Source organism: Podarcis melisellensis (assembly GCF_964234715.1).
Source record: "Podarcis melisellensis genome assembly, chromosome: 1".
Taxonomy (NCBI): Eukaryota; Metazoa; Chordata; class Lepidosauria; order Squamata; family Lacertidae; genus Podarcis; species Podarcis melisellensis.
Genome location: NC_138528.1, coordinates 30973632 through 30993662, shown reverse-complemented (window position 1 = coordinate 30993662; position 20031 = coordinate 30973632). Strand labels below are relative to the sequence as shown.

The 20031-nt window shown below is 44.1% G+C and overlaps 1 protein-coding gene across 1 annotated transcript in view; it reads right to left on the bottom strand.

Moving 5' to 3' along the window:
- The window catches only part of LTBP2 (latent transforming growth factor beta binding protein 2), a 133641-nt gene that overhangs the window by 17532 nt on the left and 96078 nt on the right, over positions 1-20031 (bottom strand). The window contains exons 15-24 of the mRNA XM_081908600.1: positions 19326-19424; positions 16717-16842; positions 16335-16463; positions 15192-15311; positions 10893-11018; positions 9418-9543; positions 2802-2924; positions 1759-1884; positions 712-834; positions 353-484 (exon numbers count right to left, since the gene is read on the bottom strand). Of these exons, the coding sequence (XP_081764726.1) occupies positions 353-484; positions 712-834; positions 1759-1884; positions 2802-2924; positions 9418-9543; positions 10893-11018; positions 15192-15311; positions 16335-16463; positions 16717-16842; positions 19326-19424 (1230 nt within the window). The remainder of the gene's footprint in view (positions 1-352; positions 485-711; positions 835-1758; positions 1885-2801; positions 2925-9417; positions 9544-10892; positions 11019-15191; positions 15312-16334; positions 16464-16716; positions 16843-19325; positions 19425-20031) is intronic.

Here is a 20031-nt window from a genome sequence, read left to right as displayed (position 1 = left end):
GATCTAGTTTGCAACAGACAGGGAAAGAGAGAGATGGGTTGGCCAATAAATCCTGGCAGGCTATATTTTATTAAAGGCTCCCAGTACTGAAGTGGCTATCTTGTGCATACAGCTCCTTAACAATCTTCCTAATAGGGAAAGAAAAAAGGTGGTTTTATTGCTCTTATTGCATTCAAAAAAGGGAGATGCCTAGGCTTAATGAGAGCACAATAAGGCAGAAAGAGGCAGAAGCTTTTGCCTTCATGTTGGTCGTGACTTTCCTCTCCTTTCCTTCATCAGCTGAAGTCCTCCATTACAGAGGCTCTTTCTTGTCTTTTGAATGCCCCAGAGTTTCTACAGACATGGAACCCACCAATGCATTCGCCAAATGATGTGCGATGGAAGCCAGCTGGACATCCCATAATGCAGTGATATGAGCCCAAGGTGTTCTGGCATTCCCATGTACCACACACAGCATCCCCGTATTCTTCACACTCATCCACATCTGTAATCCAAGGGAAAGCATTTCCAAGTAAGTAGTCAGAAAGACAAACATAATAAGGGAATATACACACCCAAAGCCAAATGGAGTCCAACACCACTTCTATGACTACAGTGGTTGATGTGCAAGACAAGAGCCTCTAGCATTTAATGACTGCTATTTGCCTTGAATATCACACTAGTTGGCCCTATTCTGTAGACATTTCTCCTCCTTTAGAGTTCACTTCTTACCTATACAATCATCAGTCTCCTGGGAATGTTTGAAGCCAGTTTGACACAAGCAGCTGTAAGATCCTTCTGTATTGAGGCACTGGCCACGCAAACACCTGGACTGGTCTGCACATTCATCTACGTCTGGAGAAGGGAATATAAGACGACACAAAAAAGCACAGCATGAATTTGGCAACTTCAAACAAACAATCTTGAAAGAGGGCAGAAGACCAAGGACAGAAGCAGAAAGGGTTGAAAATGAGTGATGGGCAAGTTCAAATGAATTTGAGTTGAATTTGAAGTGGGCCCAAATGAACTTGTTGAGATTGGGGCTTGGGCCAAATTTGAAGTGGGCCCTGATGCCCTTTCACAGCCGCAGCATTCCAAACCACCAACCACCCCTGCCCCAAATTCACCCTTTCAAGTGAGGACTGTAGAAGAGAGGCCACATGACAGGAGGTGAATCCACTGACTCTTGGAAGCACCATATTCCTTGGATTCAGGGACATTCCTGAACAGTATCCTGAGAGGGTCTAGGCCTTAAGCCAGAGTCAGTGGTGGGTTGCAGGGAGATCACAGTGAGTTTTCTCGCTCTGCTGGAACCCTTGGTGCCCCACTCCTCCGTGGGGGGGGGCTTTGGGGGGGGTGGAGTCCTCACACTCTCCCCTCAGCCCGATCCAGCTCCAAAATGGTTGCCACTAAGCGGACAACACAGAATCCGCCACCATTCCAATAGGAAGCAAACAGGAAGTGGAACTAGGGACATTCCTGAACAGTATCATGAGAGGGTCTAGGCCTTAAGCCTGAATATTCCAGTTCCACAAAGCTTCTAAGCCACCATCGTCTCTCACCAGGTTAATGGAGGGCTAGCAGTGTGGGTTTGGTGATGCTGAATCAAGCTATTTATGAACTGGGTCTGAATTTTGAAGGGAACTTGGACCAATTTGGAAGGAGCAAGGGGAAGAGAGACCCTTGGGTTTTCCTACATGATCTCCCATCACTATTGGCATGAAAGGTCCAAGAGGACGGAGGAGCAGACCAAAGCCATTCTAGAATCTAGGATCTTACCTTGACAGCTGACTCCACCACCAGCATTTGAAAAGCCAAGAGCGCAAATGCAGAAATAGGATCCATGGCTGTTCAGGCATTCGCCATTGGGGCTGCAGATGCCACTGTCCAGGCACTCATTCAGATCTACAGGAGAGCAAAGATAAGTTACAGACAACTCGCTCAGACCAGCTGCTACTGAGTATTCTTATTTGTCAGTCCTTATACATAGCCTTATAGAAAGGACAGCTCTTTCAAGCCCAGCAGCAACGCTCGCTGCATCCTGATGCTTATGCTAGCCACGGATCTTTTGTTTCTGGAAGGGACATTGTTCTATAGGAGCTTGCAAGAGTTCCCACAAGGGAAAATGCAACTTGGGCATGTTTTGCTTGATTGTATGGAAATGACTTTATTTAAGAGGCACTTGAATTAAGAAAGAATACAGAAGGAAATGAAGAAGAACACAGAATGAGAACAGGGCCCGGGTGGTAGACACACAATACAAATGAACAGTCAAATGAGGAAAAGAAAAAAGGAAGTGGATAAGGAAAGGGGAAGATCCACTGAATCCAAACACCTTAGTTAATTGTCACAGGCATGTGAAAATAGCTATGCCTCTGAGGCATATCTTAAAGAGTTGGGAATGGGAAGGAACTGGATGATGTGAAGATCTGAGGATTTCTCCATCTGATCCAGAAGGGATGAGCCCTTTGACCAACCACCTCACACAGAGGGCTGGGAGAGTCCAAGTCTACTGTTTAAATTTATATAGATGGGAACAGGTGCTTATCTTGACAAATCCTCCATTTATTCTCTCAATTTTTTTGTTGCCAACGTGAACACTCTCCCAACCACTGCCTTGGAGCATCTTTAGCCTATGATATTCAAGCTTGTGTGGCAATTTCTTCCCTAGGAGGCTGACTTGCACCAGGGCCACATGGTCCGGAATGGGGAGCCCCAAAGATACTGTTTGTGTCTTCCTTCTTCCCTTTCCTGAGCTAATGGCGAAGACATGGCTCAATGTGGGTGAATGGACAGATCCATGGGGGAAGAATCTGTCATACCTTCACAGATGCTTCCATTGAAGAGCTCAAATCCAGTCCGGCAATGGCAGCTGTAGGAGCCTAGTGTGTTTAAGCACTCGCCTCCCAGGCAGTGAGTGTTTGCATCTTCACATTCATTAATATCTGTCCAAGCAAAGGAAGACATGATTAATGGTAGAGAACTATTTGAACCCATTATAGGAAGCTGCAGCACTTAAACAAGGAGGGGAGGAACACAGCATATAGAAAAATTGGTCCCACGTAGAGGAATTATGCAAGCCTAAGCTCTTTTTAAAACAAAAATAAAAACAAAAAATTGCAAAGAAGAGATATTTACAGAGCACCTATGTGCTAGCTGTTGCAGAGGTAATTTATGTTAGTCAAACCCCAGCTCAATTCTTAGGAAGGTAACAAGCACACATTTCTTTCTCTGTGCAGCTATCTCTACACAGTTGTCTTTGACCCATATTCTGATGAGTGATATTCTTCTCTAGGTCAGTCTAATCTTTGAAGGAATTCTCCAGCATATCTCTCCCCCAGCTGCCTCGGCGTCAGTCACAGGGGAAGGCAAACACAATCTTAGTCCAGTAAAAGAATAGAATGTGCAGTACTTTGACTTCCTCAAGGAACTGGACCTCCCCCGCACCCCCATGTGTGCGCCGACCAATCCATCAACTAATTAAACAGACTCGCTTCCTTTCCTTACTTAAGGGCCATTACATGCATTCAGAAGAGATGTTCACAGCTCCCCAATGAGTGTTCCTGTGTGATACAACAAAAGGTTTTTGCAGATGTAGTGTTATTTGTAGATGTCCTCTTAAACCACCTTAAGGTGTGTACATCTAAAAGAATGTGACTTTGTAAAGTAAGAAATTATCACACTCATACTCAGTACTGCTTCTTAAGTGCACATCAATTTAGGTAGTCACATCAAATGATTTCCCCCTATAAACCGTATCTCATATATAAAAAGACTCCTACACAATCAATTACCAGCTGGAGAGAAATGGCAAAATTATACATCTGTTTATTACAGTCACAACAATGTCTTTTATGCATAACTCCTGAAGCTTTTACTCCCTATTGTAGAACTTAAGAGCTAGAATTAGGATGGAGATTAGCCGCCCCTCCAGACTTCTTTTCTATTGTGTTCATTTGTTCCCATGAGGGTATACTGTTCGTGCCTGCAAAAGTTTTGCAGCATGCCCTGCAACTTGCTGCTGAAATCCTGTAACTTTTTATACCACAAATGTTCTGGGTCCTTTTCTGTCTCCCCTCTGTTGTACTTTAGTGTAAGAGTGCCCCTCCAGGTGACAATAATGTAATAACATTGGTGAAGCACCACAGAACAATTAATATAGTGGAATGATGTGTGGACAGTCCAAAATACACCCACTCCTAATACACTATTGTTGCATCCATGACATGTTGCCGAAAACACCCTTTAAAAAAGCAGTCTTGAGGGGCCCAATGATATTATTTGTAGGGCCCTGAAATTTCAGGAGGAAATTATTTTCCAGGAAGTAGGAACTGAAGCTGTATATACAAACACGCTGAACATACATCTCTGGCACATTGCTAGGAAACAGCAGAAATTACAGAATGATAGCAGGCATGTGTTCCCTCTTCCCTTGCTCCATAGCCCCCAACACCTGCACCCTTATAAATCAGGGGCCCCCTTTGCAGGGGGAGAAAATGCTAACAAAATGGACTTCCCCATTTCAGCATGTCGCAGCGCACAAGGGTCCTGTGAACTGGTCAGCACACTAGAGGAAAAACAGCTCCAGTTCTTTTTGATAAGGCAACCCATCTCACTGATGTTCAGCCTCTCTTCTTGGTTTCTTGTTCATTTTATTCTGTGGCTATTCCTAATACGAAGTGGCAACAAAGCCAGGTTTGCTACCAAGGGTGCACCCAGGAGACCACTGCAGACAGTTCTTACTCTTGATGAATGCACTTGTGATGCAACTGCTTCCAACGTGTGTTTGTCTCATTCACATATTATCTTTTTTAAAGGTGTATTCCCATAATTGAACAAAACACAAGCCTAGAAATGTGATCTCTTTAAGGGGCAAGAGCTGTAGCTCAGTGGCACAACACGTTTTATGTGCAGAAGGTCTTTGGTTCAATTCCTTGCATCTCCAGATAAGGGCTAAGAAAAGCTCCTGCCTGAAACCTTGTGATCAGTGAGGGCTCATCTACACTTCTGCTTGTTCCACTGGAAAACCTGATCTTTACTGCTGAATCACAGCAAACATCAATCAGGTTTTCTGACCCAGGCCAGGAGGAGCCTGGTCTCTCTCACTTTCTCTTTTCTGTCTCTTTGTTCTAGTGTTCTGTTCCGTATGCTGTAGTGTTAAGTTCTTATAAGTCTCTTATAAGGTCTTATAAGTTTGTAAGTTTTATTGGTTTTTTGCTGCAACCGGTTTCTTATGGACTGCGCCAACCCTAACTGTATGGGATTTTTGACCATTTATGCTTATTTGCCTTCAGTACAGTCATACCTCGGGTTGAAGTAGCTTCGGGTTGAGCATTTTCAGGTTGCGCTCCGCGTCGACCCGGAAATAAAGGAATGTGTTCCTTCTGGGTTTTGCCGCTCGCGCATGCGCAGACACTCAAAATGACGTCACGTGCATGCGCAGAAGCGGCGAAACGCAACCCGTGCACGTGCAGATGCGGGTTGCGTTGGCTTCAGGATGCAAACGGGGCTCCAGAACAGATCCCGTTCGCATCCAGAGGTACCACTGTACCAGTAAAAGCTCTGCTGGATGAAGTACAATTGCCTCTGGTCTATTTTTTTTTAAAATAATATTTATTAAGATTTTCAGAAATACAGAAAGAAAAGATTAAAGTACATTCAAAGCCTTATTTTCATACACCCACTTTCTGGGACTCCCTCCTTCCCCCACCCCTACCATATTCCCCTATCATATTGTTGGCTCCACAAGCTCTCAGTTCTAATTAAAACTTAGTTTGTTTAAACCATTAGTCAAATTTAAATTTAAATTTATACAATCCTCATCAATGCCCTTAATAAAAGACAAAAGTTCTCTCCCCAGGGCCCACCCCCTTTCCATTCCACAATTTCCCTTTTTTTAATGATAAAGACACCCCACACAATAGAAATATAAGAAAATAAGAAATAAAAAGTATAGTAAATGAAAGAAAACCAATTCAGAAAATAGTTGACAAGCCTTTGGATTCTATTTCTCCCCCCCCCCCGTCCCCGGTTTAATTTCCCCCTGACCACCAATCCATGTTGTCTGCCTGGAATTCTTAAAGTCCATAAATCACATTTTCCCCCCAACTCCTTGCTGGCTTTTTCTTTTTATAATTATTTTTAAAATTATTTTTAAACCATTTAGCTTCAAATCTTTAATAATACTCCCCCTATTGTTCTTTCCAAGTTGTAGTCCAGTTTCCTCTTGTTCCGCTGCTAAAACGTTCTAATTCAGAAATTTAGTAAGTCTGCAGGGGTTATTGTTATTCAGGAACAAAAACTTGCGTTCAGTCCCTTCCTTTCTTCAATAGAAAATTCTATTGTCTCCTTTAGCTGAACACCCTGTAGACACAATATTGTTTCCGTTTTGCAGCTTTCCCAGAAGATAACCAGTCCTGTAAAATTCCGATGGTATTTTTCCACTTACGACCTTCTTTGTAATGTCCCGAAACTCCTCTAGGGGGATTATTGTAACTTTGTTTTCTCTAGTCCAAAAGTCCGATTGTTATCCATGTTTTTGCCATTTTGTATCCAAGTTTTAACGGATTGTAACAAATTGTAACAAAATTAACCAGCAAAGTCCTCGTAATAAAGTCCTCTTTGAATTTCCGACTTTGACAGCTACTTTGACAGCTGTCAAAATCTCCTTCGCTTTTCGCCAGGCTCTCTCCTCAATCACCCCGGTTCCCAGGGGGGGGGGTTACGTTTTCCTTCTCCCTCAATTCTTCCTCCAGCACAGTTCTTGTAATTTCCCATCGTGGAATTCTTAGTTTTTATCAGCAATACAATTCTTTTTGGACCTTGGTTTCCCAGTCCTTGTTTTGGAAGGTTTACAGTAGGGAGGGGGACTGACTTCCTTTTTGGATCCCCCCCGCTCGTATCAAATCCGAAAAAAAATTTTTTTTTCTCCTTTTAAACCCGGTTTCCAAATTACTCACGGGTTGTTGTTAAAAGTCCGAATTCTCAATGGAAGAAGTCAGCGCTCTCCGCCGGATGGCATGCGGCTTCGCTCGGCAGGGATAGCAGAGGACTCAAAGCACCACGCTTCTCCCCGGCACCCGATCTGTAGCCTTTAAAAAGGCTCCTTCACGAGTCCGGAGGGCGCTAGCGGTGCCAGCCGAGTCTCCATGTCCACGGCCTCCGTGGCCGTGGTTTTTAAGGGTCCCCGCATCGCCGGTGCGGTAGGACCCAGCCCCTGCCGAGCAGGCTCCCTCTGGAGCTCAGAGGGAGTCCGCCATTCGGCGATGGCGCCAACCCGGAAGTCTGGTCTATTCTAGCCTCTGGTCTATTTTTTTTAAGAACTCTGCTATGTGTTTAAGTTTTTTCCTCCTCCTTTCTGCGTGACAAGACGTTTGCTCCAATTCAGTGGTAAAGAGTGGGTTTTCCTAGGAAAAGTGGGGACAAATGGCAAACCTCTCAGACCTGAGCTTTCTAAGCATGAAACCGAGCTAGCTGGACCAATGGTCCGACTCCCATGGACCTATAATGTGTCAAGTAAAGGTAAAGGTAAAGCGACCCGACCATTAGGTCCAGTCGTGGCCGACTCTGGGGTTGCGGCGCCCATCTCGCTTTATTGGCCGAGGGAGCCGGCGTACAGCTTCCGGGTCATGTGGCCAGCATGACTAAGCCGCTTCTGGCGCACGAAAATGCTGTTTACCTTCCCGCCAGAGCGGTACCTATTTATCTACTTGCACTTCGTGCTTTCGAACCGCTAGGTTGGCAGGAGCAAGGATGGAGCGACGGGAACTCACCCCATTGCAGGGATTCGAACCACCGACCTTCTGATCAGCAAGCCCTAGGCTCTGTGGTTTAACCCACAGCGCCACCCGCATCCCAATGTGTGAAGTAGCCTGCTGCAAAATTTTACAGTAGAACATGAGAAGAGCCTGCTGGATCAGGCCAGTGGCCCATCTGGTCCAGCACCCTGTCCTCACAGTGGCCAACCAGGTGCCTGTGCAAGCAGGACCCAAGCGCTCTCTTCCTGAGGATTCCAGTAAATGGTATTTGGAAGCATTTCTGCCTCCAGCTGTGAACCAGTTATGCAGGTCTGCTAGATATGTCCTTATATAGCACACTCATCAACAACCGCAAAAGATTCCAGAGAAGACAAATGTAGTCATCCATGTAGGAATCCTGTTTATCCAAACTGTAGATTATTCAAATATTTTTGATGCCCTTGGACCATCAGGAGAACAAAATATATCATCGCATGGACCCTGTTCTTGTAAACATGCGAGTTCCTAATTTTGAGTTATGTTGATTTTGTGGAAGCTATGTCCTTCGGTTTCAGCGTGAATCATGGGTGTGTGATTTGTTATTTACAGTACTTACATAGTGTCCAGGTTTGTACTTTATGCTTTTGACATGGGCAGGACAGATGTCTGCTTTATCGGTTTTTGGAAGATAGAGAAGCAAAAAGAACAGCAAGGGGGGAAAGACAGTTGGACTTGATTCTTTTATAATACTTGCTTTCCCATTGTTCTGAATCTTCCCTGTTTTAGCCCAATTCCAGGGAGGTAGTGGTGGGGTTTCAAGTGGCACTTTTGTTACTCTTAATTGCGCAACTACCGTTATCCCAGCCCCACCTTAAGAGGAGACTTTTATTTATGAATGTTTACATTTTCCACATCTCCTTTACAAAATTAATTGTTCAAGATAGTTCACAACAATAAAAAGCAATTGATCTTTGCTAATTCATTTTTATTTATTTTTTGCTAGCAGCAAATTTATTTCAACTGGCCTATTTAACCAGATAAAAGTTTACCTGTACTGTATTTGCAAACACTTTGTTATGTTGGTTGTCTGAGCCATTTTCACAATGTTCTCTAATTAATTGTGCATTCACTTTGGCATTGTTAGTACTTTTTCTATTTTTATGTTGGTATATTTATATCCCTTGCACCCCAGCCTAATTATTCTCCCTTGGTTGTTTTGACACTGAAAATTCAATATCTTCCATTCACCCCCTCCCCTAATTTGTGGTTTGAAATCACTAGGCAGGTTTGTCTCATTTAATCTTTCTGAATAATTATGCACTCGTTCCTTTCACTCCCCTGATCCATTTTCTTTTTCTCCTCTGAATTGCTCTAATTTGAGTTAATGTAAGTTAGCCGAGGAGCTGCAACCAATTCATTAATGAATGTATTAATCTCTGCCAGATATTCTCAACCCGGAGAGTCCCGAATACATTAGGTTGTTGGTGCCCAGGACTTTTGTGAATGGAGGCATAGCCAGAGACAGAAGTAAAATAAGATCAATGTGGCATGAGATGTCCTAGGTGATAAATCATACTGGGGAAGGGAAGAATCAATCCTGATCATAATCTCTGCTTGTCCAGCTATTACACTACATACAGGTTTAATTTGTGGCAAGTGTTACAGTCATTCAACCAGGCAGAATGAAGTCCAGTATCTTTACCTTCACAAGTGAGCTTATTGGATGAGAGCACATAGCCAGTGTCACAGGTTTGGCAAGTGAAGGAACCCTGGGTGTTAGTGCAGATTCCCTGAGGGCAGGCTGTGTGTGAGGCACATTCATCAATATCTAGAGAGGAAAGAACAGACAGTTAGTGATGGGGGATACTGGTCAAGACAGTGTGCCCAAGGAAAAATTCATTCATATTGCAGACTGCCTTGGCAGAAACCTATCTAAAAGGACAGAGTTCTGCTGTTACTCCCTCTAAAACTCATTTCAGAAGCTCATTTAAGTTTCAGAAGCTCATTTAAGTTTCTTCAGCTCAAAGGTTAGGATTCTTCTGTAGGCGCTCTGCCATTTTGAAGTAGCTGATGGTGGTTCTGTCCACCCTTGTGACTGAAAAGCAGAAATAGAGAGTTGATTTTGTGTGAGAGAGGGGTATGAGTGTGTATTTTTGAATCAGGTTAGCCAGATTGATTTGTATGCTATTGGGGGATTCTTGTTGTCTTATTGGGCTGTGAACGTGATAAAGGTGAACCAAACGGGGGGAGTAGATTCCTAAGCAGCTGCACACAAACCGTACGTGTGAAGCACACAACCCTACCAAAGAATCTGGGAAATTGTAGCTTGCCTCTCACAGATCAACAGTTCCCAGTACCCTTGAGAGATTACACTTCCTGGGATTCTTGCAGAGGGGAGCTATATGCCTAAAGCTTCAATATTGTTGTCGTAGAGCAGTTCCCCCTGGGGGAAAAACTTTAGAGCCAATCCGGAAGGACAGCAGGACAGACTTGGTGAGGAAGTGGAGGAAATGGGCAGAATAAGTAAACATGTAAGATAGAAAAACCTTGGTAAATTAGACCAAAGTCCAGGAGTCTAACAGGAGTCAACCAGTTGCAACTGAAATCTCCCTAGCAAGAATATGAAGGTGATGAAAACCCCCCGTTATTTATCACTAGCAACAGGTATTAAGAGACACTGTCTCTGTACAGGGAAGTTGTTGTTGTTGTTGTTTTAATTTATTACCTAGCCTTCACCCTGAGCTCCCAGTGCAGGTTACAACAATTCAAAATACATGACAAACGATTTAAAATAAAATAGGGTGGTGCTCCTAAATATATGTACCTCACATGTCAGTGGTTAAGAGGTTTAGCTAGCATGGCTGATATGATGTATGCGCAGAATATGAAGCACTGACTAAACAATCCACTTTCTTCAATGAAGCAGATTGCCAATAGTTATCAGCTAAGCCTGGCGTGCTCTAGTCCATGGGGTCACGAAGAGTCGGACATGACTAAAGGACTAAACAACAAGCCTGGGAAAGGAAAACTGTGGTCCTCATGTTGCTAGAGTACAACTCCCATCATCCCTGACCATCCCTGACCTATGGTCAAAACAAGGTTGTGGCCACATGCTTCAGGCCAATGTACCATGAAGAGGAAGCGCCCCTGCTCACCACACCTGGCTATAGAATATACCTTCGCACGTTCTTCTATCCCTTGACGCAATATAGCCGACGCCACAAGCCACACAGGAGAAGGAACCCTCGGAGTTGAGACAGAGTCCTCTAGGGCAGGCGTCGTGGGTTGCACACTCATCGATATCTAGAACAAACAAATTATAGAGACAGGGAACAAAGTTTTGATCTATGAGCAATGGACACTGAGCCTTATAGATCAACAGTCAGAGAAGACAAAGAACTCTACGCACGGAAAGGTGTCGAAATGATTGCACGCAAAGTAAGGTGGTGACAGAAGCCTACGAGAGTCAAGAGCTTGCTACATTGGCAGCATTTTCCACTGCACACCGTAGCACACAATATGGAAAAACCTCTGGGAGCACTTAGAGCCAGCTTGATACATAACGCCGGCAATCAAAATTAGGAACCATAGGAAGGCCTCCAGAAGCATGTGCAAAACTCAGTGCAGAATCTGACACCCGATGCAATGAGGAGATAACAGGATTGTGAGGGCAGAGGGCAGAAGCAGCCAGAAATCTGCATGTGACACATTTTCAGCAACCTGGTAGCTGCTGACTGAGCGGCAGGATGTCATAGAAAGCTCATGATTCTATCTATGCAGTAGCATTACAGCTACCACCAAGGAAGTTGGTAGTCAGTTTTTCTGCAAGCTTTCTTCCTATTACCGTATTTTTCGCTCTATAGGACGCACCCGACCATAGGATGCACCTTGTTTTAGAGGGGGAGATCAAGGGGGAAAAAATCTCTCCCTCTCTGCTCAGCGCCCCTTCAGCGAAGTGGCAGGAAAAACAGAGCCCTTTCCATTTCTCCTGCCGCTTTGCTGAAGGGGCGTTGCGCAGAGAGGGGAAGAATTTTTTTCCTTGTTCTCCCCCTCTAAAACAAGGTGCATTCAGTCGCCTTCAGTGAAGGCAACCCGAAGCCTTTGGAGCGCGGTGGGAGTTCCCGCTGTGCTCTGGAGGCTTTGGGTTCCTTTCGACCTGCTCTTTGGGGCTGGCGGGGAGCAGCGCTGCTGACCCCTCTCACTCTCCAGGCTTCAGTGAAAGCCACGCAAAGCCTCCAGAGCGCAGAGGGAGCGCTCCCTCTGCACTTCGGAGGCTTCGAGTTGCTATCACTGAAGCCAAGGAGCCTGCATTCACTCCATAGGACGCATACACATTTCCCCTTAATTTTTGGAGGGGGAAAAGTGCGTCCTATAGAGTGAAAAATACAGTATTTTCAGATCAGACACGTGTCCCTTTTCTGCTCACTAAAGCTGTTGTTCTTGCTTAAGCAAAGTTTTCTTCTTGAATCTTCTTGGCTCTTGCTTCCTGGACCCAGACACCTGTTCTCCTGCCTTGCTATTACAATCCTTGCCCCCTTCGCACTTTTCTAATTCCTTCAGCTGCATTCTAGTCCTGGTTCTGCTTCACCTCCTGTTCAGTCATCTGGCAATTGTCCAGCCTACCATGCCCTAGCTGCTTCTTGATTTGCAGTCTATTGTTATTATTGTTACGAAATTCATTTTTTTTTTACTTATTATTATTCATTAAATTTGTATACCGCCCCTCATCCGAAGATCACAGGGCAGTTCACAACATGAAAATCCAAAACGAGAAGACAAAATACAATACAGAAACAAGTGCGACAACAAAGCAATCATCCCTGAAAACACATTTGAAAGGATGTAGAATGTTAATCAGCCAAAGCCAAAAGCCAGGCAGCAGGTCCTAGAGTGGACCTATTCACAAACCCAAAGTAATATACAGATAATATATATAGACAATCTGTACAGGTCTAGAATGCATATAGCAGAGACATCACCTTGCCAACAAAGGTCCGCATAGTTAAAGCTATGGTTTTCCCAGTAGTGATGTATGGAAGTGAGAGCTGAACCATAAAGAAGGTTGATTGCCGAAGAATTGATGCTTTTGAATTATGGTGCTGGAAGAGATTCTTGAGAGTCCCATGGACTGCAAGAAGATCAAACACATCCATTCTTAAAGAAATCAGCCCTGAGTGCTCACTGGAAGGACAGATCCTGAAGCTGAGGCTCCAAGACTTTGGCCACCTCATGAGAAGAGAAGACTCCCTGGAAAAGACCCTGATGTTGGGAAAGATGGAGGGCACAAGGAGAAGGGGACGGCAGAGGACGAGATGGTTGGGCAGTGTTCTTGAAGCTATCAGCATGAATTTGACCAAACTGCGGGAGGCAGTGGAAAACAGGAGTGCCTGGTGTTCTCTGGTCCATGGGGTCACGAAGAGCTGGACACGACTAAACGACGCAACAACAACAAGAAGAATACATATGCAAGCTGCATATCTGCATGATGCCAAGCAACCAAGCCCATGCGGATTGTGGGGGGGGGGGGTTAAGCAAAGAAATAAGAGATGGCAGAGAGTGGGACTCGCCCCTGGCCGTATTAGTTCCTGACTGTGCTTTAATCACAGGGCTGGTGTGGGCCATCCATATACCACAACAAGGAATGTCTATCATAAATCAAGAGAAGTCAGGAGCTGAGTGAGGGGATTGCATTTAGGGCTTTTACCTACACACTATCTATTACGGTATTTTATTTTTTTAAAAAACCACCACAGTCTGCCCTGCATCAGTGCTAAAATCAGGAGATGTACAACAAAATGAACTAATTACATACTGAATTTATGCCTAGACAAAAACAAAACAATAAGGATCTATAAGCATTAGCTATTCACTGGTGCAGGACATTGGCAGCATCCCGGCATGTTAGGAAAGGAGCTGGGATTAGCCCACTTATCAATGTCTGCAAAGGGATCCATATTTGTTCAGATTCCAGAAAAGACAAATGGAGTTCAATCTGTTCCTCCCAGGCCTCCGCAGCCACTTTCACTTCATCTTCACAACAAATTTTGACAAAAGAAGAGATTGTGAGACCCCGAGTGATGTAAATTGGCATTGAGCTTTGCTGAAATTGCTGCACCACACAGAGACAGTTAAACACCTCTGGTCTTAAGAGTGCTCTCTCAGGAACCAGCTCCTGAACCTACAAACAGCGCCATCTGCAGCACAGTTTCAGCACTTGCTGAAACCTGCAGAGAAAGGAGAAGCTTGAGGGGATCAGGAGGAAATGGAACACACACTGATGCAAGAGGAGGGAAGTAGAATTTTCAACTTAGTCTTGCCGGATTGAGGAAACTAAGTTGGCTAAAACACACACACACACACACACACACACACACACACACACACACACCTTAGCTACAAATCAGGAAGCCCTTTGTTTGAAACTGTGGCCTACTGTCAAACTCACACAGTGCCTTTAAGAATAGCAGGGAAAGGACCAGAATTCAGCAGCAGAACACATGATGTGTATGCAGTTCAATCCCTGATATCATCAGATAAAAGGACCAGGCTGCAGAACAGACAATACTGAGTTAGCTGCCTTACACCCGGTGAGACTATGTTCTTAATCCACCACTTCTCATCCTCAGCCCCTTGATCTGAATAGGCAAAATGGCCAGTGAAAATAACAACATTTGTCTGTCTTGTAAGATAATGGTAAGGATGACAACAATATAACATATGTGAATAACTATGAATAAGGGCTCATCCAGATTTCCTTTTGTGGCACAGGTCTCTCCAGTTTTGTGTACAAGTGTGTGTGTGTGTGTGTGTGTGTGTGTGTGTGTGTGTGTTTGTCTCGCTGCTTTCCCCAGGAGAACCTGTTGCTTACCACTGAATCAGAACAAGCAGCAATCAGGTTTGCTGTAGATAAGCTTTATTTCAATAAAATATTGAAATCTTTAAAACCCCCAAATATTTCTAAACCCCCAAACCAGGAGGCTTCATTCCCTGCCTACAAAGAAACCTACAAAGAAACCTTTTAATATTCTTAAACTGTTTCTTAAAAGGGAATTCTGGATACCTCCCTGCATATGCATGTCACTCTTATACCAACCTGGCTATATTTCAGCGCAGCAACCAAGCCATATTGCAAAAGGAGAGGAAAGCAGCAAAGGGAAGAGCATGTTGCGTTTCCTCCTTTTCCCCAGCAGAGGGCAGCCTCTGTCCAGCGCATACTATATCCTGCTGCTTTTGTTTGTGTTTGCTGCCCCCTTGTAGCCAGGAGAGGTAAGAACTCCATGCTAAATCTAACCTCAATGAGTGTAGCAAATGAGATGAAGCATCCTTCTAAATAAGCATTTGCTGAGGATGCAGATGGGCTATGTTAGTCAAAAGTGAAAGTAAAGCCCAACTGGATATTCAAGGAGGCAATTTTTTGCATGCAAATAGCTTCGGAATAGTCAAGTTACCCCCAAAATTGGGTTTTTGCACACTCACCTTCACACTGTCCCCTGTGACTCATGGTGTAGCCTGTTTTGCACTCACAGAGATAAGAGCCAGGTGTGTTGACACACTGCCCTCCACGACAAACATCTGGCTGGTCACACTCATTTAGATCTGTTAAAACAGAGAGATATGTCCCTTCAGCAAAAGGACTGGATCCAAAGAGCTCTAGTTGTGGGCCAAACGGCTAGAGAGAATCACCTCCATTACCTATACATTATCACCCCAGTCTATTAATTAATTTGCACCCCTCCTCCATGCAGGATTCAGCATTATAGCAAATGCAAACACAGCATTTTTGTATGCCCATATTAGGGCTTTCCACACTTCCTCTTGTCCTGCTGCTTCCCCCTGGTGAAAGCTGCTGAATCGGATGGGCATTTGCTCAGATTTAGCACTAAAGAGCAGGGTTTACCTGGGAAGGGAGTGGGGCAAGAGGGAAACCACTTGAGCCCATGCCTAGAAACCACTGGGACCCACACTTTCTAGGCAAGGGGCAAGCAAAAGTGTGGGTGAGTCCTTACTGTCACTCTTCCATTTGTTTATCACCGCCTTGCTGATGCATTACAGTGGTGCTTCGGGTTACATATGCTTCAGGTTACAGACTCTGCTAACCCAGAAATAGTGCTTCAGGTTAAGAACTTTGCTTCAGGATGAGAACAGAAATTGTGCTCCGGCAGCGCGGCAGCAGCAGGAGGCCCCATTAGCTAAAGTGGTGCTTCAGGTTAAGAACAGTTTCAGGTTAAGAACAGACCTCCAGAACGAATTAAGTACTTAACTTGAGGTACCACTGTATTCACTGTCCTACCCCTAGGAAAACTGAAAGTGATCCAGTGTAATGACAAAGCCATAAAAGAACATGGAGGATGACAACTTTCAGACCACTTAGTCCAGTTTCTGTTCCCATATATAAGCACTAATGAAAGAGGTAGGAAAAGTTGCCAGAGGAAGTTTTCTTGGACACAGAGAAGAGAGCAGAGCTGTCCCACTCCAAGGACGCAGAGGAGAAAAAGTTCCAACTACAAGACAGATGAAAAGCACACTTCTCTGCCTCTAATCTGCAAACACATGCAGAGAAACTCGCTCAGGCAACTTGCTTTATCTTCTACTGGTGGGTGCCACAAAAACATAACTCACCCTGACATGTTTGTGTGTTCTGTGAGGTGAAAAGGGTGTACCCAGAGAAACAGAGGCAAGAATAGGAGCCCTCATTGTTGAGGCAGTGGCCATTCCCATTGCATGGATTTCTCTCACATTCATCAACATCTGAAACAAGAGGAGATAATCAAAGTCAGCTGGCATTACTATGCACCTCTGTCCTTCCTAGAGGTAGCCCAAGGGCTGTAAAACTGTAGACTGGAATCTTAAGACCATGCATGAAGTTTTCTCATCATCCCGACTATGCTCTGGCACTTCCCAACTGCATTCCCTGAACTTTCAAGTAGTCCTTTGGCTGGTACCTCGCTGCCCCAAATATACAATTCTCCCATAGAAACAAAACCAGGTGTCAATGAAATACCAATGCAATAGGAGTGACTTGGATGCTGTCGGTAACCAGGGTAACACAAACAGGCATATCCTCCTGGCAAGTTCACACAGCTGCCTGGACCACAGATGTTGGGTGAAGAGGAGCAGGCACTCATTTCTAAGAATGAAGAAAGTATTGTCAGGAGAAGCAGTGAACACAGCGATTTCTCGGTTTTTAAAGCACATGAATTGTCCAAGGCTCTGGGAAGGCTTGTAAGGTGTCAAGGAGATTCTGAAGACCTCTTCCTATGTTCTTATTGATTTACATAATTGACTGCTGCAAGATGTGGCAATAGCCATTGGTTTAAATAGTGCCAAAAGGGGATAGCATGGCTTGCGCTGAACAATCAGTGTACAAAATTCTGTTTCCAGTAGTTTCCACTTTGGATTGCATCAATTCATTGTCAAGCTCATCAGGACAGTGGAACTCAACTCAGCAAGAGCTGAATAACAGCCACACCTCTAAACATTATTGGGGCTCATCCAGACTTCCTTTTGGAACACGCTTTTCCAGGCACAGGTCTGTGTTTTCAAGAGTTTGGGGGGGTTGCCCCAGAGCTTTCCCCACACAAAAAAAAACATCATTTACTGCTGAATTGAAGCAAATAGCAATGCACAGAAACCCAATTGCTATTTCTCCCACCCAGTGAAAAAACACAGCTTTTCCTGGGGGAAACGCTGGGACAAAAAACCCCAACAACATTCAGACACAGAGCTTTAAAGCCCAGACCTGTACTTAGAAACGTGACACAAAAGGAGGTTGGGATGAGCCCTTAAAACAAGCTTGTCATCCAACTAGCTTAAAAACAAACCCACTCAGACAAAAAGGCTATTGAGAGCCAGACTATGAGAGAGAGGTTCTTTCCAAGAAAGTTTAATACGAAGTGTAAGGACATTGGTAGAACTACCAGACATTAGACAATGCTGAAATAACACAGCTGCCATTATCTAAGTAGTAAACATATTGTCTCTTGAGGTCACAGAACTTCCCACTCCACCAGAAAACCCCCATGACTCAGCTCTGTAAAGGACAAGAGACATTTTGCACATTTTCCTACCCTGCCTATTCAACAGCAGAGGTCCTAACTCTTCTGATCTTTGCCATGCCATTGCCCATAAGTGCTCCTTTTTGTATACTTCTGTGTTTGCTAGGAAGAGTCTATTTGATGCTGTTTGGTTTCTAGGCACTTTCCCTGCAGACTGTGTGCAGCCTGGAAATGTGTATCTGGCAAGACTATGCTTGTCTGGGCCAAATTGGGAGCCTAGTCACCTATGTCATAAGGATCAAAGGGAAATTCACTGCGTCTTTCAAATACTAAAACACACACTATATGAAGCCTGGCAAAGCTGTTCTTTCCAAGTGAAGCTAGATAGTGCGAAACCTCTTTTTGAACTAGTATAAAAGCTAAGAGGCTGAGCTGTGAACCAGGAAGCACCTAGTTTAAATATCATCTGTGCCACTAAGTGGCTCTGGGCAAGCCTTCTCTCGGGTTCAAGAGGTTTTCTGTTTGTCCCATGCTATCCAGGCATGGGTCTCAGCAGTTCTCTGTTTGCCTTGCCACTTTCCCAAGGCTGCTCTTTACTGCCGAATCAGAGCAAACATCCATCCGCAGAAAACCTGATGGATGTTTGCTCCAATTCAGCGGTAAAGAGCAGGTATTCCCAAGGGAAAGTGCGGATGAGCCCCAAAACTTTCATTTTACAGTACGATGAATAATAATAAAGGCTTGTTGTACACATTGCTGAGATAAGGTCTGCGTAGTGCTCTGAACACTGAAAAAAGCACCATATGCTAAGTATAACAGTTATTTGAAAATCTACAGGGATTTAGCAGAAAAAGACCCAGAATGGGATAGAAAAAGCTATGCGAGGAGGCTATTTTCACAAGTAATACTCAAGAGCTATTATTAGGCTGGAATGCATCTTTTATAAGTGTTTAAGCAGAAGCAGGAAAGACGATTAATGCATGTTCAGTTTCAAAATTCAGGCCAATGTAAGTTTTCATTGGAATTTTTAAAAAGTCAAAATGCAAAAATTAAAAGAACTACCACGTTTGAAAATGTGCTTAAAGCAAAGAGTTTGCTACATTTCCTTTTAAGATCAATAAATGATATCTTTCTCCTGCAGCCTAGTCTCTTGTGTGGGCCGTATGAGATGCTTCATCTGCTCTCTGCTTCCCTTGCCCAGACAAACCCTGAGCGGTTGGCCAAAAACAAACCTCAGCCATGAGTTGTGGCTTGTTTGGAGTTAAGACAAAACACAAGACCAAGTTTGCATGTAATGTTAAGCCAAACCATAGCTTAGCTCTCAATATAGTCTGAAAGCAGCAGCGGTGGCAATGAGGGAAGAACAAAGTAGCCACAAATTTTGGTCTGTGCATCCGCAGGCTTAGTTTGGCTTTTTTGAAGCACAACTCCTGCCAAAAGAATCATGGGAACTGTAGTTTACCCCTCAGAGAGCTACAATTCCCAGCACCCTTAACAAATTACAGTTCCCATGATTCTTGTTATGAAGGGAAGTATAGAAATGTAAATAATAATAATAATAATAATAATAATAATAATAATAATAATAATAAATACTTGGGCACTGCTGACATACCTGTAAATAGTGTTGCTCCCTCTGTTGGAGCAGCATTCTCCCCTATAGATCCAGGAAGTGGCTGGGCAGGGAAATGGGGAGAAATCTTTACAACATCCACTGCAAAAGATATAAAGAGAAGGGAAACCAACTATGACCCAATTTTATCATTATTTGTTTCTTAAATTTGTATGTCGCCTTTCATCCGAAGATCACAGGGCAGTTTCACAACATAAAAATACAAAATGAGAATGCAAAATACATAATAAAACAAAAACAAACCAATAATTCCCCCCAAACACATTTAAAAGGACTCAGCCATGGTTATAGGGACATGTTTTTGCCTGGCACCTAAAGATACATAATGAAGGTGGCAGGTGAGCCTCCCCGGGGAGAGCATTTCACAAATGGGGAGGCACCACAGAAAAGGCCCATTCTCATGTTGCAGGTTCTGAGTCAGTTCATATGAGGAGAGGCAATTCTTGAGGTAGGTACTGCGATCCTGAACTGTTTAATGTTTTATAGGTCAAAACCAGCACTTTGAATTGGGCCTGGAAGCTATTTGGCAGCCAGTGCAGTCGGGCCAGGATTGGTGCAATATGCTCAAACCATCTTGCCTCTGTGAGCAACCTGGCTGCCGAATTCAGCACCAGCTGAAGTCTCTAAACCATCTTCAGAGGCAGCCCCATATACAATGCATTGCAGTAATGTTAGATAATGAGCAGGA